The sequence below is a fragment of the Epinephelus moara genome, chromosome 20 (genome assembly GCF_006386435.1).
Source record: "Epinephelus moara isolate mb chromosome 20, YSFRI_EMoa_1.0, whole genome shotgun sequence".
In the NCBI taxonomy this organism is placed as follows: Eukaryota; Metazoa; Chordata; class Actinopteri; order Perciformes; family Serranidae; genus Epinephelus; species Epinephelus moara.
In genome coordinates, this window is record NC_065525.1 from 12,470,438 (window position 1) to 12,494,085 (window position 23,648).

General features: G+C 42.1%; 1 protein-coding gene across 1 annotated transcript in view; it reads right to left on the reverse strand.

Moving 5' to 3' along the window:
- Positions 1–425: 425 nt before the first annotated feature.
- Positions 426–23,648, reverse strand: part of mbtps1 (membrane-bound transcription factor peptidase, site 1) — a 34,060-nt gene continuing 10,837 nt past the window's right edge. The window contains exons 4-23 of the mRNA XM_050074053.1: positions 21,869–22,084; positions 21,594–21,704; positions 20,174–20,283; positions 19,469–19,585; positions 18,820–18,887; positions 17,551–17,653; positions 16,372–16,523; positions 14,242–14,403; positions 11,257–11,401; positions 10,845–11,033; positions 10,147–10,319; positions 9,854–9,969; positions 8,846–9,002; positions 4,928–5,052; positions 4,737–4,814; positions 4,438–4,578; positions 4,194–4,325; positions 3,160–3,286; positions 2,200–2,330; positions 426–1,425 (exon numbers count right to left, since the gene is read on the reverse strand). Coding sequence (XP_049930010.1) covers positions 1,220–1,425; positions 2,200–2,330; positions 3,160–3,286; positions 4,194–4,325; positions 4,438–4,578; positions 4,737–4,814; positions 4,928–5,052; positions 8,846–9,002; positions 9,854–9,969; positions 10,147–10,319; positions 10,845–11,033; positions 11,257–11,401; positions 14,242–14,403; positions 16,372–16,523; positions 17,551–17,653; positions 18,820–18,887; positions 19,469–19,585; positions 20,174–20,283; positions 21,594–21,704; positions 21,869–22,084 — 2,759 coding nt within the window. The 3' untranslated portion in view covers positions 426–1,219. The remainder of the gene's footprint in view (positions 1,426–2,199; positions 2,331–3,159; positions 3,287–4,193; positions 4,326–4,437; positions 4,579–4,736; positions 4,815–4,927; positions 5,053–8,845; positions 9,003–9,853; positions 9,970–10,146; positions 10,320–10,844; positions 11,034–11,256; positions 11,402–14,241; positions 14,404–16,371; positions 16,524–17,550; positions 17,654–18,819; positions 18,888–19,468; positions 19,586–20,173; positions 20,284–21,593; positions 21,705–21,868; positions 22,085–23,648) is intronic.

The window sequence follows — 23,648 nt, forward strand, 5'->3', positions numbered from 1 at the left end:
CCGCCCACAGTGCTGATTGGCTGATTGAGTCCCACCACGGCACTCATTGGTTGTTTTTTATTCTAACGAAGAAACAGCTGTTTAATTTCACAATGCCAGACCAATAAGTCGACTCAAACTTAGTTGAGTGGGCGGATTCAAAGGTCTGGGCTCAGGCAAGGTCTGCAACAGTGTTTGGGTGGGTGGTGTGTGTCAAGTGGAATCCACTTGAATGCAAGGACCCAAAGTTTCCTTGCAGAACACTGCATTGGAACAAGATAATTAATGTTATTCATGTTAGCCATCAGTGGTTTTTAAAGGTTGTAGCTGATTGTGTGTCTGAATGACAGAAATCATCACTTGAACAGAGAGATAAATTAGACATGACTTCAGAAGCAGCCACAGTAACAATACATTTAGAAAATCACGGAGAATAACCAAGCAGATCACTTTGATAATGCTTTTTAATTGATGAGATATATTTGAACAAGTATGTCGATGCTACTTTGTTGAACATGACATCATGGAGGAGGATATCAACAGAATGCCTGGCCAGAGTTCATTCATCATATAAAATATAAAAACAATGAAAAGACAGTGATTTTAAACAGATATGGGCAGGACGTACAAAACAGTGGATGGTGACAGAGGAGAAGACAACTTGATCATCCAAAGGTCCTCATGTTGTAAATGTCTGCATGATTGTGTGGCGTGTTTCTGTCCGTGTGTATGCCAACCGCTTTATTCTTAAAGTGCATACAGTATGTATCATATATGAGTGTGTAATCTCTTGTACTTCTGTGTGTGTTAGGGTACGAACAAATTCAATAAATATAAAAGTCAGACACATCTCATTCATAAAGAAACAGTTTGGTCAAAGAAGAGAGTGGGAAATGTAGACAACACGTCTGTCTCAAACAGGCATTTTTAGGGCCAGCTGTATACTGTGTGTTTTACATGTGTGACACTGTCTAATACTGTTCATTAGTCAACAAACACACACAAACACCCACGGACAGCCTTCAACAGACAAGAGGCACAAAAACTGTATCGGCATCCAAGAGACGCCTGGAGTCGCAGTACGTTTACGTCCGGCAGGCTTGAGTTTAAGCGGTTCATTAGACTCCGTGTAATTCCACACCTCCACTGTTGCTGCTCAACACAAGTTGTCCGTTTAACAGCGCGTCAGTTTTGGAGGTGAAGCCAGCCCTCCAGCAGCAGGTCAGAGTTACGGTCCCAGTCAAACTGTGGGGTTTTTCCCACTTGTCGTCTGTTGCTGCTGCTGGAGGTACGTGGGCCGTTTAATGCGAGGTTTCCTGCGCTTGGGTTTGCTCTTGGCCTTTGTGAGCTGGACCACGAAAAAGGACAGGACGACCATTGCTCCCAGGAAGGCGAACACGGGGATGGTCTGGCCCACTTCTTGGTTGTATCTGCCAGGCATTATCCCTAAGGGGATAAAGTCACAGGTCAATAACCACCTCTAACATCTCTACACACTTGCGGTCACTCCTTTTATGTAACTAGATGGTACTTGGCTTGTAAAATACATTTGTATGTTGTACATGTCTCTTGCAGAAATCATGGCCTGGTTACTAAGTATAATTCACAGACCTTGTTGTGAGCAGTTTCATGTAGGAACTATTTTCTTTCTACCAAACTACACCCTCCAACCGTATCACGGCGCAGAAGGACACATCTACTCATGGACGAGAGGCTTGTATTTATGACAGCATAAGATGTAAACATCAATGGCGTCCTCCTCGGCTGAGCTGTAACGTTGGCTAGCTCAGTGGTGCTATGTGAGCTAGCAGCAGATGCACGCTACTTTCTGTGTGGTGACAAGTTCCTACATGAAACTGCTCAGAACAAGGTCTGTTGATTATCTTGAGTAACCAGGTCACGACTTCTGCAAAGAGACATTTCTGTTGAAATTTTCAAATGTATTTTTTGGCACCACAAGCTGAGTGCCATCTAGTTCAATTACACTGGAGAGAAGACAGATCTTTCTACAGCCAATCTCTCCAAAACTTGGCAACTCACCACAATAATCTAGATTGATAGACAGCACTACAGGTACAGGTTTTTTTTGGGTCAACTGTCTCTTTACGTTTGAAACAGGTTTTAAACTGTGCACAAAACTCCAAAATCAAAAGGAAATACAGTGTTAAAACTTATCCCAAGTCAGTATGCTTAAGGAAACAGCTTTAAAGGGTGTGTTACCTCCAGGGATGTCCCAGGCCCCACTCTCCCCAGGAGACAGAGGTCTGACCTGGGGACGGTAAGCCCTCACATTAGGTAGAGCCACTTTGTCCAGATCCACTGAGAGAAGCTTCTGGTGCTTCCACAGGTTACTGAGAACATCACAGGGAGAGACAGAAACAAGGAGAGAGGGAGGGTGAGACAGATTCTCATGTATAAAGTGTAACGTGTGTGTGCATGCATGCGTCTGTCACAAAACTGAAGCTTTACTTTATGTGTTTGATTCTCTTTTACTTTGATTCACTCTGTTGACGGGTTAGAAAAAAAATGCTGCCAAGAAGGGACTTTAGCTTCTTCTTTCACAGCGGTATGTTCTGGCAGACAGACCAGTCGCAGTGTGTGTAAAGCTGGCCGCAGTGGGACAGAAAAGGTGAGGCTGATCAAAAATGCACCGGCTGTACCTCCACCAGTGATCTCAGCTACTGATATCACCTCCAGCTGCAGTATGTTCATGTCGAGAGCTGAGAAGGTCTTGATACACGAGTTAGATTTGTTTTTACACTGATTCACTCTGTTGACAGGTTGGAAAAAAAGACTGTTGCTGAGCACTTAGCTCTCATTCAAAGTACTGTGACACCGAAACTGAGTTGGCCGCCTACTGAGAGACATCTCTTCCTCTCTGTAGTGCTGTGACTCAAAGAAAACAAACTAAAATGTTGACTACGGCAGAGAGCACAAACAACATAACTCAATATAATCTCTTTCAGATGTGTTGGGAAACATAGCACCTGGACGTTGGCAGGAAATACCATTCAATAAGCGCTACATACATTTAATTTTCATCCCCACAGATCTGAGGAAAAGACGTCACAACACTGACGCATGTTTGACAGCTGCTGTCTAAGAGGAGTTATGCAAATTAAATGATTTAGCATGACAAATATAGGCTGAATTAAAAGATTAGTGTTTCATTCAACATACCTGGGTGCCGTCTCGTTGAGTGGCTGTGGCTTTGCCCAAGACAGGTGGGGGCAGGCTGGCAGTGGGCGGGGCTTAGGGTCTCCCAGGTGAGCTTCAAGAACTTTGGAGTAGCGGTAAAGATGGTTGCCTGAAGTAAAGGAAAGAATATATCTGAATAATTATAATCTTAACAGCTGTAATTTTGAAGCAGGGTTCACAAACTGCTTTGCAGAAAGACACAATAACAAGGACCAAAAACAAAATACAATATTTCAGATTAGAGCTGGGCTGTGGCTATATCGCGATAAACAATATATATCTCGATATCTCTGATCCCGTTCAATTCGGCAGTGGGAACCTCTTACGACATGCCTTTGCTGACGTCGACCCCAGCAGGATTCAAACCCTGGACCTTCCGCATGGGAGACGAGTGCTAACCACTACACTACAGTAAAATTTAGTACTATTATTATAAAAGTAATGATACAATAAATTTAAGTGGAATAACTGCTACTTTTATTTTGAAGCACCCAGCTTATTTCGGGCCAGAAGCATGGCTGTTTTTGCTGTGAACTTGAAGGTTGCAACTCACAGTAACATGTTCGCAGTTAGCAGAAAGTTAAAGTTACAGTGGTGCTGTTAAATGTGAGGTTTTATTCAATGTGAGCGGGAAACAAACTAAAAGCTCTCTAGTTCACATATTAATATTTGAAAGTCGCTCTGGTGCTCCATGGTTGCAAATTGCAACTGAATAGTCACGGTCTCAACCCTTGCAGATACAAAAACACAAGCCTCGCCCACTCTTACAGTTTTGCCCTGGAGTGAAAGGTATGGATGGACTGATAGCGTATGTGACGAATCATGTCTGTGCTGATGGCTTAAAAAAATGGACAAAACAATTTATTCTAAATGTTCTCGATAGTCATTTTATACATCCCATGTGAGCAAGCCCCAGTATATCAAGTATAATAGATACGTCATCCACCCCTATTTCAGATGCTAAAAACAAACACATCATCATGTCTGTTAATGTCTTGTGTAATTTCCTTCCTCACCTTCCAGTCTCTGTGGCAGTGGACGCTCTGTGCCTGTGGGTGGTGCTACCCTGCTGTGGGAGTGGCTGAGGCTGGGAGGGGTCATACTGTACGAAGTGTACTGAAGGAGAGCATCTAGCAGCCAGAAACAGTCTGAAAAATCAGACACAAATATCACTTATATAATCACTTCAGTTGTGCCCCTTCTTGTGGGTAAAACGTGAAAAAGCATTACACACATCATCGCACAGTATGAAGACGTTACCTTTCTGTCTGTGGCTGTCGTCTATACAGTTGGAATCACCGTACAGAGCAATGCGACCTCCCCCGTCAGACGGTGTTTGGTACAGTCCGAGGATGGGAACCCCCTCCACTACAGCTGTCTCCTGCTTTAACACTTCCAGACCTGTGAAACACACACACACACAAACATGAACAAACTGTGGTGTTACATCTAATCTAAAGACACACAGATTAAAAAGTTCTCTGTCAGCCTGCTTGGCTGCCTGCCAGCACTGCACTACACTAAACTGGGTTCAATACTTTAAGAGGGGGAGCTGGTACCTTGGTCCTTTAGGTTCTTGGCAATCACTATTCCATCCTCTGGGAAACGGGCGATGCTGCAGCCTGAGGCATAGTACACTGAGCAAAAGAGAGAATATAGTTTCATTTTCAAAAAACTGTGTGAGTCAAACAACACTAAGGGTGACCAGAGGAATAATGCCGTCAGAAAAAGATGTGTGTGTGTGTCTTACTGTCATGATCGGCCAAAGTGAAGTCTCCTTCATACAGCCCGTCACTGAAAGCCATCCCCCACACTGATATCAGGTCATTCAGAGCTGGTACGTTAGCGCCCCCTGTGTCTGGCATCCACCACTGCCTGCAGGTTACATCAGGAAAACCATCACTTTAACTATTCATAAAGACAAATCTGTTAAAATCAAGAAATCAACCACTATTGCAAAGGAGAAGTCAGAGAAAAGCAGTACTTTTAATTTGACATGTACCACAAACAGAGGATTGATCAAAGGGACAGTTCACCCTAAATTCAAAATACATATTTTTCCTCTTACCTGTAGTGCTTCTTATCTATCTAGATTGTTTGGTGTGAGTTGACGAGTGTTGATGGTATTGGCTGGAGATATATCTGCCTTCTCTCCAATATAATGGAACTAGATGGCACTTGGCTTGTGGTGCTCAAAGCGCCCAAAAAATACATTTGAAAAACTCAACAGCAATGTCTCTTTCCAGAAAGCATCACCTGGTTACTCAAGATAATCTACAGACCTTGTTGTGAGCAGTTTCACATCAGAACTATTTATATTTCTACCAAACTACACCCACCAACCGTATCACTGTGCAGAAGGAAGTGTGCATCTACCACTAGCTCACCTAGCACCACTCAACAAGCTCTACAGCTCAGCTGAGGAGGACACCATTAATGCTTACATTTCATGCTGTCACAAGGACGAGCCTCTCGTCCATGAGTAGATGCATGCTTTCTTCTTGCAGGTGGCAGGTGTAGTTCGGTACTAAGAAAATAGCTCCTACATGAAACTGCTCACAACAGGGTCTGTGGATCATCTTGAGTAACCAGGTCATAATTTCTGAAGAGAAACGTTTCAAAAATCTTGGGTTGAACTGTCCCTTAAAGGGAAATAAACATGGAAAAAAAAGTAATTTTCACAAAAATAAAATGCCATAACCTATAACAAAACCTGGCTCAAAATAACTATGGGTTTTAAGGAATAACAATATGGAAACTTATAAGACAACAATAAGGAAAATAACTTTACAATGGTAGTGTGTTTATGTAGCGATAAAGCTGATCTCCTAATTCAGATTTCTGTATCAGGGTTGATTTGTCCAGAAAAGGCAGCAGTGAATGAACACATCTCAAATGAACGCCATCCAATTTAAACTGAATTACTCAGCATAACATTTTGAAGCCATAAAGATATATTTAACGGTGTTTAAGACTTTTAATCCTGTGGATATTGTGTAACAGCTTGGGCAGAATATGAATGGAGCAGTGTGGAGCCATGAGTAATTTTTAGCTATGCATGAGGAGCTCTGAATGTGAAGAGTTGTGATATATTGCATCTATTACAGAGCGGGGAGACATAAGTGGAGTCCAACACTGCAGTGTCGGACAGAAACTGTGATACAGCAGGCTTTTAACTACACAACGCAGTTTATCTTGCTATCATTATAACATGATAAAGCTGCTGGTGAAAGCAGGAGCTTAAGGAGCTGTTTAATCATTGAACTGTCTCATAATGGAAGAAGAGGACACATTGATCACTGTGAAGAAAGAGACACAGAGAGCCTCCCAAATAAGAGTAATTACAGTCAGAGAGGAGTTTAGAGCACTGGTGCACAACAATATAGTTTAAGTTTCTACAACTCATTCTATAGAAACACAATTAATCAGAAACACTCTGCAAGACTTATTGAATTTGTCTGTAATTGCTGAGGCTGCATTTTAGCCCTGGTACCATACGAGTCGGTGCCAATGTGTGCCAAAAGTATCTTATATCTGCCATTTAGAGAATACGTTTTAAAAAGCCCTAAAACGTTTTTTTCTGATCAGCTTGTTGATTGAGAGATCATCACTATCAGTGATGAGGTCCTGCAAGAACATATTATTTTCAGCCGAAGCTTCTATGGTTTTGATTATTTCACATGATTATCAGTACTTTGTGTCTTAATCTGTGTCTTTATCTGTGCTCTTCTTGCTGGGACGAGGTTCAGCTGGTGTCTGTCCACCAATCAGGATGTGAATCATTATTTGATTAACAGTTGGTGGGTTTGTAGGTCAAAATCACTCAAATCTGACGGGGCCACAACATCACTATCATGATGACACACATTAGCTTAGTTTTAGAGTGCTAAGAAAGGAGAACGCTGCTGATTTTACACATCAACATCTGTTAACAGGTCTCAGAAAGTGCTCCTGCACATGTAAAAAAAAGTTGAATAAGTGTTTTGTGGCTCTGGGGGGAGCTGCATGAAGATTGATAAATTGTCTCAATGTCACTGTCAGGTTTAAGGCATCTGTATTGTATGCCTTAAACCTGCATTCATATTGGCTTCACTTTTCAAACCCAGACGAAACCCCTTGGTGTGGTATTAGAAAGACGTGATCTCTGTAGCTCACTCCTCATCTCTACTTCAGGCTGAGGCTACATTAGCCATAGTCTCGCTCACCAGACCTTTCTCAAGAAAAGAAAGGTCTGGCTGGGCCGACTCTCACTTTGAGATTGGAGAAAAAAACGCCCCGGCTGCTTGTATTTATTTCAACCAATCACAGCTGTTCTGGGCGGTGCCACAGCAACAGTGCGCTTGCAAAAATATTGCCAGGGGGAAACAGGTTTTGGTGTAACACGCCCACAAAAATATTGCCTACAGGACGCGAACCATGGCAGAAAAATGGCTACATCCCCGCAAGATCAAACACCACAAAAGTTAGTAAAGGACGTGTTGAAAACTGCTACACAACCGGAGGTGGTAGGGCGGGACTTCAGCGGGTGGCTTGTTCCGCCCAATGAGAGGCTGATCTATACAGCGAACTTCCGCCCACTCAGACTACATTAGCCACTACTAGCAAAGTCAAGGATGCTTCCTTGGTAGGACAGGTCCTTCCAAGGTGGGTCCTACAGAGACTAAGCAAGACTCCTTCCTAGCATTTGGTGAACACATACTGTAACAGGCGAGCCAGTGTCCATGTGTTCGTGACTGAAGAGGTGTTGCCTTCAATTTTGGCAAACTGTGTGCAAGAATTGTGAGTACTTCATGTCTGCTGAGGATACACACACGCATCCTTGAAAGACGGACTCGGCCCCTTCAAAAAATCGGAAGGATTCTTGACATTCAAACAGTTCTTCGGCAGGATTCAATGATGTAGAGTCCTCAAAATTCAGCCATTTAAGGATCCTTCCTTGACTTTGAGAAGCACCATTTGTCTGGACTGTTGACATTGTGAGTTGCATTGTGGGTAATGCAGGTTGGATATCTCAAACTGCTACATCGATTCTGATCAGTTTTTTTAGCCATTGTGAGACAATGTTTTCGGAGTGCAATGCTACATGGGTGGAGTACCCTTTCAAAAAATTATATCTCAAGTTTTTTTACTTTGATTGTTGCTTATCTAGTCATGAATGTTAAATGGTAAAGATACACACTAGGGGCTTTTATTAATCACCTGAGATTTGCAATATACATGTTTTCTGAAAGAAATTAGACAAGAACAACTCATTGCTCCAAAAGGCCAGGGAAAATACAGTAAAAATCAAGTCATGCAATGAATCTTTTTCAGTCATTTCTTTTTCCTGCATTAGTCATGGTGCCAAGAAATGCATCAAAATTGCATCCAATCAATAACGCATCCTGATCAAGAATTTTAGCATTGCATATGCTGACTTAACTGAAATCCCTGACAACTTGGTTTGAAATGTGAAATCTATTTCTCTTTAACAGAGAGAAGAGCATGACACATACACAGAAATCTTTAATGTAAAACTGTTCTCATTTTACCAGAAATTTTTAGTGTATGTAGGAACCCCTCTCACATGGCCTAAGAACTAAGGGTTTAGTGGCCTTTAACATGAGCTGGTGTTTTTGATATGCTATTGATAATCAGCAGGAGTGAAGAGTCAAAGAAAGGTAAATACCTGGTGTTTTCATCGTAAAACTTGACCTTCCTCATGACTGAGGTGTTGTACCAGTCACTGAAGATAATGAGCGACAGGCCATTGTCGATGTCTCGCCTCAGCTTGGTGATCTCTTCAGGGAAATACTCCTCCTCGCTGTCCACCATCAGCAACGTGCCTGCAGAGACACAGCAGCAAACAACCCATTAGCTTGTTATCCTTTGCTTCACTATAACCCCCAAATTCCACCAGATGCATGTGGGTTGTGTCTGCGCTCCGGAATGGCAGCGGAGCCGATACGTTTCAATTCTAGTCAATGTGTGTGCTTCCATCGGCTGCGGCTGTGCTACATTCCGGCTCCGTCACAGCTGCGGCGCTCTGGAGCCCTCCGCAACAGATACGCAGGACTTCTGTTTTTGCCAGACACTGGAGCACAACGCAGCAATTCAGCACAGCGCAGATCGTGCGGGGCAGGAAGTCATGCACAGAAACAAAATAACATATCTGGTTAATTTTCAAAATAGTGTTCACGGCGGATCATATTTCCCTGCACTACACCTTGAAAACGCCATAATGGGTGGAGGCAGGCCTGAAGTCAACAGGTCAGAGGTTTTCAGACGTCATTTCACCCCCGTTGACACCATGGATGAGGAGATGTTAATCATGGAGGCGCAAAACCATAAAAATACTATATGACCTGTATAATACATCATATATACATCTTGTTATATCATGCGATTATGCGTGAATTCGCGAGATCTCGTGGGTCCTCATGACTCCCGCTGTCAGGCGGAGCTGCACCGTTCCGCACCACAAGCGCAGCCGGTGGGTATTGACGGACGGCGGAGCACGCAGTGGATAACCAGCACTGCCGTTCCGCAATGGACACGCATCCAGTGGAATTCCGGCATAAGCAAACAGCACTCTGGGAAAAAAAGGCTTCAGTAAGTGCCTGGAACTGTGGTGTTCCCTTTAAAGTGGAAATCTTCAAATTCTGTTGTTGTGTGTTTTTAGTCTCTGTGCTCTTACCATACTGGCTGGCATCAAAGCATGTGATGGGTGCTCCAAGCACCTCGACAAAGTATCCCATACTCCTTAGGTGCTGGTACATGTCCCTGAAGTTAGTGTGGATGTGGTCTCCATTCCTGGAAATATCAAACAGTTAATAACATTTCACATTTCAGTTGATTAAGGTCAAAACATGTAATGTATCTAGAGAATTCACACAAGCATTACAAAAATCAACCAAATCAGAGATGGGAGACGAGCTGAGTGTTGTGGCAAAGGCCACAGACATCAGGTTAACATCTACACACACGCACCAGTCCAGTGGGTCGTTTTTCATGCGGAGGTTGTCTCTGGGAAAGTAGCCGGGTGGGTAGCGCAGATTGTGGTACTGGTCCCACAGCACCCTCTTGCTGCGCGGGGGAGTCGGTACAATCTTCACCTTGATGGGCAGTTTGACTGTGGAGGTCAGCTCACCGCCCACCTCAGACTGCAAGAGGTGAAAGGTCAACAAGATGAATGGGTTATAACTAAAGAGGAGTAATTAAATACACAAGACAGACACCAACCTGAGTCAGCTGCAACACACTAAAGTCACATGTTGCTACTGAGAGTGCATGGAAAGTAGTTAGCTAAAAGTGACGGATAAATGATTTAACGAGACAAACAAAAGGACACAACTAATTTAGAATCGGGATGCACTGATTTTAAAAAAACATACATTTAAAAGGTTCAGCTTATGTCACTCAGACTGATATAAGGGCGACTGCAAACTTCACAAAACTAACCTGAACGTTGACAATTCAGTTGTATGAAAAAGTTCTGTAAATATTTGCTTGTGCTCCTATATGGTGTCATTTAACATCCACTTAAAAATCAGTTTAAGGGAACACATTTGAAACATGTTGGATGTCGATGAAGGGGTACTTGAGCTCAGTTCATATGCATGTGCCTGCTCTCAAGAAAGTTAAAGCAGCTTAGAAGACAGAGCTCAGATGTCGCTGCAGTGACTCACATCATTTTCTGCAGGCGACGCCACTGTGACCATCACATGACCTTGAGCGATCCCCTCCCACGATGCCGCTTTCTTGGCCACGGAGATAGACACAGCCAGGTAGCCGGCCCACGGCCACAGCACAGGTGAATACGAGACCGCCACATCGATGTGGTCGCCATTCTGAGGGAGGTAGGGCTGCCAGATGGGCTGAGCAGGAAGAGAGGAATGTTTAGGAGGCTTATAGGAAAGTTTTTTTAGTTCATCATGATGCAACCCAGGTCAGTCTAGTATGGAACTCATCCTTTACTTCTCCTCATACAGAACATGAGGAAGTCATATTCAGTAAACAGTGTGTTTTTTGCAGAGTAGCATTTAACTGACAGAATACTGAAAAAAGTTTTCTCTTGAATTGTGTAATTTTGTGTGTCACCTTGTCGACAATTCTGCCTGTGACGCCCATGCCGTTGAGAATAGTCACATTGACGATGGTGGGCATTCCTCCATAGTAGATGGGCTGAGAGCAGTAAGGCCACATGTACGGACATTCTGTCAGGTCGATGTAGCTGGGAGAAAGACTAGAAGGAGACAAAGACGGGAAAGGATGCTGTATAATTCTGTTTGTGCTGAAACAAGCCTGTTACGTGCTTTCTGTCTGAGACAACCCACCAGACATGCAGAAACAGGATTAAACAAAAGGATGGGACTGAAACAATTGTGGGAAAAACTTATGACATAATTACTTTTATGGCATGATTCCACCAGTGTGTCCCTAAATCCCAGTCAGCATTTCTGAATTGGTGCTAATGAATTTTGTTAATGTAAAAAAGATTAAGCATCCAAAACAGCATGTACACAGCTGGCAGGTGTAGTTAGGTTGGGGAAAAAAGGGAAAAATTTCTACATAAAAATGCTCACAACACTGTTGTGGATTATTTTGAGTAATCAGGTCATGATGTCTGGACAGAAACACATTTGTTGAGATTCTCAAATGTATTTTTGGCACTCTGAGCAGAACAAGCCAAGGTGTCATGTTCGATAGTAATTTATGTTTTGAACAACTTGTCACTTAACTTGTGCAATCAAGCTTTTATCAACTCAGAAACAGTACTAGAATAAAATCTATTTTAACTCTTAGAGATACAGAAACTGTTATACATGCTCTTATCTCTTTATCTTGATTTTAACTTTGGCCTTGTTTTATTTTTTACTAGATGACATTTTATGACTTGTTTTATTCTTCTTGTGTTTTAATTGTGTTTAGTTTTATTGTACAGCACTTTGTAACTGTGTTTTGAAAGGCGCTATACAAATAAAGTTTATCATTATCATCATTATAAGTGTCTAGTTCCATTATGTTGGAGAGCAGGCAGACATCTCTACAGCCGATATCTCCAACACTTGGCATCTCGCACTAAATTGATAAACAGCACAACAGGCAAGAGGAAAAGAATATGTATTTTTGATTGTGGGGTGAACTGTCCCTTTAAAACTTAAGACAAAATGATTCATACATACATGTGCAAACCTGATCAAAAAGATGTTTTAGTTATAATCAGTTCAGATGAATAGCTTCCAACAAATTGTATGGATCGATACAATAAATATTGAAATAGATATGTGCACTGAAATATGTATCTTTTAAAGAAAAACAGTTTGAAAAATATTTGATCAAAGCCAAAATAAAAAACAAATAGTGTAAGTGTATTAATAAAAACTATGGCCTTGATTCATATTACATCCATCTTGTGTAGAGGCCAAAGATCTTTAGTTAGCACAGTGGACTGATATTCTTGCTCTGACCATTAAGGCCGACAGGTTTAAAAATATTCAGGGGGGAAACAGAACGTCTGAGCTGTGTGATTTGGGAGAGGCCCTTTGATCTTTTGTGGTGTGATTTAAGAAGCCAATTTTCCATGAAATTGCTTAAAAATCCTGAAATATTCTGGTGTACATATAACTAAATTTGAATGGTTTGCTAACTTTGTCTTGAAAGCCTGGAATAGAGGGTAAACGATGGACTATATAATTAGTACCAATGCCAATGTTTCCAGTAATACACAGTTAATATTTTTGACTGTGATGTGTAATTTTTGTTGTCTGAAAATGGGCACAGACAGGTCACAGTATAATTTTTTAAAGATCAGATCAATGTGCTGGTTTCACTTACTGTGATTATAAGGAAACATTTTAGTGGAATAATCCAATTGATCTTAAAACGATAATACAAACTTGTCAAACCCACAGGAGTGGGTGAATCCACTTCACCAAAATTGATCCACTTTGATGTCTGTTTTTACTGTGACTCTGGATTGCTACTGGAATCCATTGTAACTTTTGGGATTCAGAACTGACTATATCTGCTGTCCTTCATGAAGGAACCAACTGCAAACTCTTCAGAGCCACATGACAAGTAGGGTGTAAATGACTAGTTTCATCACAATATGAACGAGTAATACGATATTTGTGATATCACAAAGTCTGTCACGATACATTATGTAATTCAGGGGCCTGCAATCGATATGAGACGAGATCAACACTTGCACATGGCACAAATTAGTGTGGCGGCTAGTGGCCTTTTCCTCTACTCACAGCTTAACAAATCACAAGTATTATTTTTACTTTTCTCACTCACCAATGGTTAGAGTCACTGCATCTCCCGACAGAACAGCATGGCTAAATTTCAGCCTGCGTGCACGTTTGTTTAAGCCAAACATCATTGAAGCTAATGTTGCTGCAAGAAGTCAGCAGAGTAAGATGCCCAACCAAGCAGGTTATGTCATGTTTCCTCCTGTGTATCTGATCTCATAATGGCATTGTTTACATACAGCATGTGCTTTGTCTGTTGACACAAATTTTCTCCAAAATCGAAAATATCTCCACACTGCAGATTTATTCCAGAGTAAATAACATAATCTTCATTGTCTTTTTCTTGGCCGCTTGTCACTATCTGCCTGTCACTGACAGAATACAAAAAAGCCTATCCTAAGGATGTTGCTATGGATCGATGTTTTCATTGTGCATCAATGATATGGGATCGTTGATCACTGAATCCATATATTGATCCAGATCGATGGATTGTTACAACCCTAACTGCGAGTGTTCTGACAGTGAGCATTTGATACTCAAGAGACAGATTTTAGTGGAGCACTCCGATTCTGCTGGTCTGAGCCCATCCTATTCCTCCTAACAGAGAAGGCTGTGGCAGCACAGGCTTGATCTCCTTCAGTGTTATGTAATCTTTGTGCAAGAGCCAACATGTGCAAGACAACATTTATGGACATGTTAGATCAATGTAACTGAGAACACACTCTGTGTATCTTTATGTGTACACATGTTTTTGAATCAATGAATTTGTGTCCAATGCCTGCGCATGATCAGGTGCTCATTTAGATTCTGTGTGCACAGAGACATGTACCTGGCCTGAGGTCTGTAGCTGTTGAGGATCTGGTAGGCTCTGATCAGGTCTAGTTTCCCGTGGCCCTGCTCGAACATGTTGACCCCCGGCAGCCTGCGGGCCGAGGCAATCAGAGCCTGCTTCATGGATGCTGGGTTCACCAGCTCTCTGTTCAGAACGGTGCTGGAGGACAGAGGGGGACAGGCTGGGTTAGTTTTTATCCGTGAGTCTGCTGGTGTCAGATTCCAGAGCTTTTAATTCAGAACAGTGCTGCAGGAAAGAAGAGGGATGGGCTGGTGTTTGTGCGTGTGTGTGTCATTCTCCTGGGAGAAGGGAGAGGTTCCTGTTGTCAGCAAGGGTGGTATGATGTTTAACCCAGCAATATGAGCTCACAAAATCGGCTCGGTTACAGCTAAGAAACAAGACGGCTTTCACCATGTAAAGGCGGGATATTGACAGACTGAGAATAACAACCAGCATTTATCAGCTTCAAATTTCACACCACATCAACCTACATGTATCCTCTTATGCCAAACTCCTCTACAGGTCAGCTGTAACAGCACCCTCGCTTGGGCACTCTCACTTGGAGTGAAATCACTTCAGCCACCACAGAAGAGCCTGAGAGAGCTACAGACTTCATCTAAAACTACTCAGCACAGTTTCCAGTGGCTCTCCACCTCACAAGAGACATGCCGTCATGTCTAGATTGCCAGAATACAATTTAAAACATATATGCTTCACATTTCAAATATTTGACATTTAAATATTTGGAACCCCACAAGATGGTAGAGAGCTGGATTTTCTAATTATTAGTCAGACATCACTTCAACAAGAGAACTGCAAATATGAGTCCCGCTGACTTGTCCCTATGCAAGACATGACGTCGCTACCAGCTTTAGGGCTGCTGCTCTGTATCCGACCCTGCTCTCTTACTTTGCTGGGAAGGGAGGCTAGGGCGAAAAAAAATTTCCCTGCAGGAGACAAATACGAAATCTCACTCACTTATTGTTTCATCAGATAGTTCCTGATAAGCATCACACATCTGGACTTTTGTATTTGGGCAAACTGTTAGAAAACACAAGTAATCTGGCTTCCTTTGTTAAATGAACCTGACTAAGATTCTGCAGCCATGCCAGCAGCTCCGTGAAGCTGAACGTTGGCACAGGAGTGCTTCTGAGATAAATGCTAATAACAACACGCTAACATGCTCATGATGACAATGTTACCATGCAGCCGTGACAATGATGCGACGGCTGGTAATGTTTTCACCTCGTGAGTCTGTGCGTGTGTGTCATCATGGCAAAACGTGGTACTGGAAACACTAATTGTAGCTGAAACTATCACAGAAGCTGTTTTGAGAACTTTGTCATGTGTTTATATGTCTGTCTGTGGACAGATTTTGTCAACTCAATGGACAGACAACAACAGATAGACAACTGTGCAAAATGCAGTCGCGAAACTCCTTGGTTCAGATCGAAATTAAGGGCAAGTTCAAAAATGGCTGTGGTCAGAGAAAGGAGGCCAGAAGTAGGGGAGTGGGAAGTAGGGAGGGTCCGTTAGCACCCCCACTTTACACCTTTGGCACATTTCATTTTAAGTCGTTGCTCGTTGAATCACGGCTGGAGTGATCCCATCGCAAGATGGTCTCTAGTGTTTAACTAAACTCACCACCTTACTTTAGAGTGTTACATGCTAACATCTGCCAATTAGTACAAAACACAAAGTACAACTAAGGTTGATGGGACTGTCATTAGTTTTGCAGGTATATAGTCATAAAATAAAGTATTGGACAAATAAAAAAAAAAGTTGGATGAAGGCACTAGAGGAAAATCTAGAGGACCACCAAATCAGTTGCATAAATCCTAACAACTTACTAGTGGTTAGAAGCCTGAAGCTGTGAGGTCTTGGCATGAAAATAATAACACTGAATCACCAATAACAGCTCACAGCTCCAATTTAACACCTAAGACTTTGTAGCTACATACACCTAAAAGACCCATCAGATGAACACAGATAAACATACAACTGAACAACACCCTAAGAAAATTCCAACAATTTAAGATTCTTTATTTTCCAGCAAGCATAAAAAGTTCAAACTCAATGGACTCAATGGTCACTTAATAGAAACATAATCCAGTTTATGATACCAACCTGGCCAAGAGAGTAACAGCACCAGCCACCACAGGAGAGGCCACACTGGTCCCAGACAGAGAGCGACACCCCTCCTTCATCCCTGATCCCCGAACACCAGAACCGTAGGTGACGATGTCAGGCTTCACCCTGCCATAGCCACCTGGCAGCTCCTGCGCAAAGATGGGAGACAGATACAGATCATGAGATAAGGACAGAGACTGACAGAGAGACTGAGAAGAAGCTCAAAATGCACAGCAGGCACCGAAACATAACATTTACTACAGTTTATCAGTGTACTGAATGAACTGTATCATTGTTTTTAACTGAAACGCTGCACTGCCTCATACACGTTACCTCCTACAAGTTGTTTTCTGGACAGCAACAACTAAAGCTATAATTCCAAATTTAAAATAGCACTTATTCACACACTTAAGCGTATGTCTCAGTTCATGTCATTACGCCTACACCATGAAGTCACACTCTAGTCAGAGAGGCAATTTAAAGCCACCATACAACTGTCCCAAAGCTCTACTGCTGTTTAAAATATGGGCATCCCACAGACATCAGGTATTGACTGCATATGTGATGTAACGGACTGGTAGATGTACACTATCCACTACCACATGACGACAACAAACAGAAAGACAGAGACAAAAAGGAAGGGACTGAACAGGAAGTAAAAAAAATGACTGAAATAGAGGGTGAGTGAAAAAGCGTAGGAAGTAGGAGAAAATGACCAAATGTAGAGAAAGCTGCTTTTAAAAAGGCTGCATTTTAAAATGTGTTTGATGTATTCAGGTTGGAGAGCTGAGTGGGTGAGTGGGTGCTGTCTGCTCCTTCTGGCCTCTTCATGGCTGGCTGAGAGTGGTTGAGTGGGCAGAGAGACTGACTGGATCAGAGAAAGTCTTAATCAGATCAGTCATAGCCCAAAGCAGACGTCTGCTCTAGGCTATGACTGATAAAGAAAGTGGTGTGTGTTTGTGTGTGTGTGTGTGCGTGTGTGTGTCTATGTAGAGTATGTGTGTGCTTGTGTGTGAATGGCTGATGGGATGTGGATGAGAGATCAGCAGCTTACATTATGGTTGACTAGCTTATAAAGCAGAGGGGAGATCTCTGGGGTAGATGTCTGCTCCCAAACTGATAAATGATGTGTGTATGTGTGTGCGTGATTGAGTGTGTGCTCCTGGAGTAACTCACCCAGGTGGTCATGCCTCTGGAGGAAAACCGAGCGATGTTGTCCTCAAAGTCGATCCCTCCGACCCCGATCACATCCATCTGGTCTGCTGGGTTGTTCAGGGTGCTGAGAGAGAGAGGAACTTGCTTTAATTCATGTACTTTTAGGACTTAAAGATCAGGTCACAGTTAAATTTCAGCACAACAACTTATGGGTGCCAAAAAAGTCTCTCCCTCCTATTTTGTACCTTTAATGGTCTTTTATGGAGAAGGAAGAGTCAGCAGATGTTTAGCAGGGTCATAAAACCCAGCTGGCTCATGGGTCAGTTGGATAATTAAAGCGGTCAAAGTGGTGGAGGGGAAGTGAGCATCTTTACGCAAATAAACAAGGATTTCATGAAACAACGACAGAGAAATTCTACAATGAGATGATTTCAAAATACAGAAAATATCCATTTGGACTAATAGTGAAGTGATTTGGCTACAAAACACATGAGAATGCTACGAGACTGTAAGTGACACTATGTAACTTTTGCTAAACAGCAGTCGCTGCGGCTCCAGTGACCACTGTGGAATAATGCTACAGCTGATAAGCTTTTATCTAAAAAAAAAAAAAAAGGCCATTGTTAGAGTAGTATAAGTAGAAAAGAGTCATAAAGGCAGTGAACTGACTCTGTAATTTGTGTTATTGACATGGAGTTTTACATGGCAACATTAGCCACAACAGGGTCATACCAGACCAAATAAGAAAGTAGCAGCGGAACTCCTTGCTGAATTAAATTGAGTAAGAGTGCGTGTGTGTCTTTATTACTTGTTAAATTAAACCATTCATTTCTAAGAGAATGCACTCTTTCTTTCTCTGAAGCTGCAGAGTTTCACTTGAACTATCCAAAAACATGTTTCCTTCAATTTTCTTGAAGGAAACTCATGTTTACAGAAGTTGCTAACTTGTATCTTGGGTGGTGTTACAACCTCTAACATCACGGTTTCTGCAGAGCTTACTGAATTTAAGGTGACATTTTTCACACCACATCTACGGAAATTTAATATCTTTTCATTGTCATAACAGCAGAAGTATGCAAGTACAAAGTTATACCAGCAGCAACAATATGACAAAGAATGATTAACTACCACATTTTTCAGCAGTTCCCAGCAGTATATTATAAAAATAATTGCTACTGATATAACTAATGAAACAGGAGTGAAACAATATTTTAAGATTAAGCGTCTTCCCAAAGGTCTGTCTTCATAAGTACAAATGCCATTATTTGGAAGTTTAAGTGATTAGCATACCCATACAGGGGTCCATCGTTGCCAATAGCAGAGACCATGATCACTCTGTTAGCAGTGAGCTCCCACACCTGTCAATCAAACAAGAAAATTGGTTGAGGAAAAAAAAAAACTCCAATTCTACCAACTGGTTTCATGTAACTGCTACTTTGGAATTTCTTTACAGGGACTACAATAAGGTCACGTGGAGAACATGTACAGATCAACTTTAGTCTTTTTCCAATGTTTCCACAGGCATGGATCTTGATGTCACAACTCTGTTTAGTTTGTGATTCACAAAAGGCCTGTAAACGGGCAAAGGCCTTTTGGACTGTCAACAACAAAATGAGATATTACTACATTCAGTGTTTAATGTAGCAGATTAAATGTTGTTTTTCTGCTCGTCTGTGAGCAGTGAACATGGAGCTCAATTGTTGCCGTGCACTTGTCAACTCGCCTGGTTTGACCCGTTTGTAGCGACAGTTGACCTGTTTCATTTCCAGCTCATTACCACATTGTGAAATGGGTGTAACTTAGAGGGAGACTGGGTTGTCTGGTAACTATTTCTATGCCTAAACAAACATCAAAACATCTGCTACCAGTTCACATCGACCTGTTAAATATCATTTAAAGTTGGCCAGACGTTACCATGACAATATAACCTGTCTTTTACCTTATCAACAAAAGGGTGGTCCATGAAGTCAGGCCCCCCAATGCTCAGATTGAGAACATCAATCTTCTTCAGGATGGCGTAGTTAAAAGCATCCAGGAACCACGAAGTGTACGATACCTGGGAGGTGAAGAGACACAAATATATCACACAATCCAATGCATCTAAAACACAATCTCATTTAAGATAGACTTTGATATTGACTAGTTTCTAGTTATTTTGTTATTGGATCAGACAGATCTGACTGTACATGACGCTGTGCTGTAGAAGGTAACAAAAAAATAAGAAACCACAGCCTTGGCACTTGAATAGAGATTATAATCCTGAAATTTAAGTAATAAAGAACACCGCCAGACAATACTATTTCAAGAAATTGTTTGACATTTGGGAAAAACACTTATTTGTTTTCTTGCCACGAGTTAGATGAGAAGACTGAAACAACTCATCTTTAGCCTAGCATAAAGGATGGAGACAGGGTGAAAGAGCGAGCCTGGCTCTGGCCAAAGGTGAAAAACCTGCAGCACTGCCAACACCTCTAAAGCTAATTTATTATCTTGTCATACTGTTTCTTTTATTCATTCAAAAACTGTTAAGCTAACTATTCCTCTAAGTCACCAAAACATCATCTTCTCTGACACATGCATTTCTTCACATTAAACTTGATTTTTTGGACTAAAGCACAGTGGTGTAGTGAGGGCATGTTTGTACCTGGTTGTTGGTGAACACTCGGAAGATGTGGAGCTCTGAGTCGGGGGCAAAGCCCTGACACTCTCTCATACTGGCTATCACTCCTGCTACAAATGTTCCATGACCCAGACCTGCAAAACATGACAAGAAATTGATCATCATCCAACCCTCTCTCTCTCTCTCTCTCTCTCTCTCTCTCTCTCTCTCTCTCTCTCTCTCTCTCTCTCTCTCTCTCTCTCTCTCTCTCTCTCTCTCTCNCTGCAGCCACTTTTGGGCTTTCATCACCCTCAAATACACAACATACACAGCACATCCCCACAATATGGTACCAGTATTAACCGGTACCAGTATTACAGTGCAAGTCATCTGTGCATCAGCCATCAACAACATCATTACCATCCCTAGGGTTGGGCCGATTTAAAAAAGTTCAAACCCGTTTGATATTAAGCCAGACACCCGACAGGACCAGTATACCGACTTTTACAGCTAGGTCGCACACTTTATTCAGCAGCTGCTCCTGAGTGGAACACAACGACACCATGTCCTAACAGCAAGCGCAGGTCCAATATTCATGTATGATCGCGTAACATCAGAACTCTCTGTCCACACTGAATTAATTTATTAACTCTGTTAGGTCAGGTAAACAAATGATGTACCTATCAGCTGCACGCTCAAGATCAGACTTAAAAGATCTGTAAATACTCGTTGTTCTCCAACATTTGTACATTTTCAGCAGAATGCTTTTCATAATGTGACAATAACTGGAAATGACATACAATATAGCCAAGAGCAGCCTAGCTTCTTATTAGCGATGAACAGTGAACAGAAACATTCAGCACCCTGGCAATCTTCCTCCAGCAAGCTATCACCTTATTTTGGTTTTAGTAGTGAAATAATGAGGACACATGGATAACAAAATTCAGCTCAAAACGGCGCACCACATCACTCACGGCAAGTTAGGACACCGTTTTCATTAGCTTCAAATCCAAAATGGTGCCATATTGGTGCAGTTTTAGTCTTCTTGAGAGACTAACTCTGCAAGGTCTTCTCTGGTCACCAAAAAAAAAAAAACATGAACTTCGAGTAAACAAATGCAACATGCGCTGCTGCTGCTCCCCCCACCTCTACTGAAATTTCTTCTTCTTCATGTTGCTGTGCTTGGCTCACAGCTCCATCAGTTCGCTTATAAACAAACATGATGCCAATCTCGTTGTCATATTGCTCATCACTAACGCAATACAAGTTGGATTGAGCTCTGTGGCGCTGTTGGCACAAGTTGCTGCTGTAGGCTGCTTTTTAATTGGCCAGAATGTGTCATAATGACAAATACCGGTTCAGCTGGTCTGCATAAAATCAAACTGGTTCCAGCTCGTACACTGGATCAAACTGGCAAACTGGAAATTGACCCAACTCTAATCATCACTGTGTTTTTCATCCTCACCATCATCCAGTGTCTTTTCATTAGTCCAGTTGGTCCTTTCCTTCACGTTCTTAAAATGTGGGTGCTTCTCACTCAGGCCTGTGTCAAACACTGCCACCTTCACACCAGAGCCTGTAGAGAGAGAGATAGAAATCAATAACCCAAAAACTGTAGGACTTCTATCCAATTCTTTTATTAAGCGCAATCCTTCATTTATGTTTGATCATATAAACATCATATAAGATGTTCTTAGTCCCCTCTATCATATCAAAGAAGTCAACGGTGCAAGGTCTAACCGGTGTGTCCCATCTGCCAGAGTACGTCTGCCTGCAGGATCTGGGCAACGTGGCGGGGGATGGCCCGCAGCAGACGCCGGCTGGAGTGGCGACCAGTGGCGTGCCAGAACCCCGAGCCAAGTGACAGGCTGGTTCGTCTGAAAGGGCGGGATGACTGCCATGACTGCCATTTTTGTGTCCCGCGGGTGGCATTGCAGGGTGCAGCAGGTTCGGGTGCTAAGCAGACAGAACAAGAGCAACTGTGTTAGAGCAAAGGTAAAAATCCAACAGGTATTCAACTTTACACTTAAGGCTATCTTTAATGAGTTGAAATTCTACATTTTTTTTACTGACTATGCTGCTTAATGAACTCACTCTCCATGAAGAGCTGCAGCTAATGATGACATGCCCTGTTACTGCTGTCTGCCACCAACAGCCCCTCCTGCAGACAACACAATCTCCCCGTTAACCTAATCATGCTTATCGTGTTCTGATCTCTCATTTCAAGTCGTTTCTCCCTCTTCCTTTCTGTCTCTCTCCCTCCTTCCATCTTTTAGCTGCTAATCACACCAGCCTCATTTGAGCCAATCTTATCACAATTTGAATCACTTGGACAGGACAAATGATCACGAGGTCATTAGCAAACAGCAGCAGAGCCCTGCGGGGCTTTTTATGCCTTTAATGTAGGAGTGAAATGCAGCCAGGGGTGCTGTAGTCTCTCTTATCTTTCCTAATAATTAATTACTTCACTTGGTAGCTGCTTCATGGACTCACAAGTTGACTCCTACATCACAAATCCAGTGAATGTGGATTTACCTCTCTCAGGTATTCCACTCTTTAAACAGGTTCAAGTCTCATCTACGTTCCCAGGAGACTGAGTAAAGACAGACACAACGGCTACTTTCCACCCAATGATTGCTTCAGGCTATCACTCTTGTCTGGTTGCTATTTTGATTATCAATCCAAATTCTCCCCATTAAAAACAACACTGAAAGACTCCAGACTACAGCCTCAGATATGCCGCTCAGTAATAGCTTGTATCAAATGAATTCAGTGCACGTAATGTAAAGCTGGTGCTCATTTCCGAGATCCACTCATGCTCTCTCATGCATTCAGGATAAATTCACACACTTTAGTTAATATACAAGCCATCTGGTTACTTATTGAGCTAAACATGGCAAGACTTCCTCTGCAGTATTTCCATTAGTTTCACCAGAGTGCTCCAGTCCAAGCTCTTTTTATACATGGTTTATGACATGTACAATGTGGCTAACCAGTGATACAGTCACCTAGCTACCTGAACCATGTGCATAATTTTGCGTGACACTGTGCAGTCCTAGGCATTATTAGTGTAGCCTTTGTGTATAAAAGAATTGCTGAGGATGATGACAACTATGTTTGAAAATGTGTACAGCTGCAGCCCCAGAGTGATGTCACCAACTGTAACATCCTGTCCAATGTAAATATCTTGGCAGGTCTGAAACTTCATGAAAATCCATGAAAGCAATGTATAAGCTGAATCAATGTATGAAATATCTGAATGTGTGGAGGTCAAAGAGGAATGGGTTTGAAGGTCCCTCCTATTTACTTCCATGAGTAAGAACGGTATTAAAATGTTAAACATAACCAATAATGCCTGGAAGATGCTCTAAAATATGGAGTGTGAGGCTATACGAATGAATGAGTGGAGAAAAAGTGAAAGTGGATTTTAAAAAAATAAAAATAAATTCTGTCCATTTATCTGAATGATGAAAACATGAAGATAAAATGCTGGCTGTTTGGGAAAGTATGACAAGGTTGA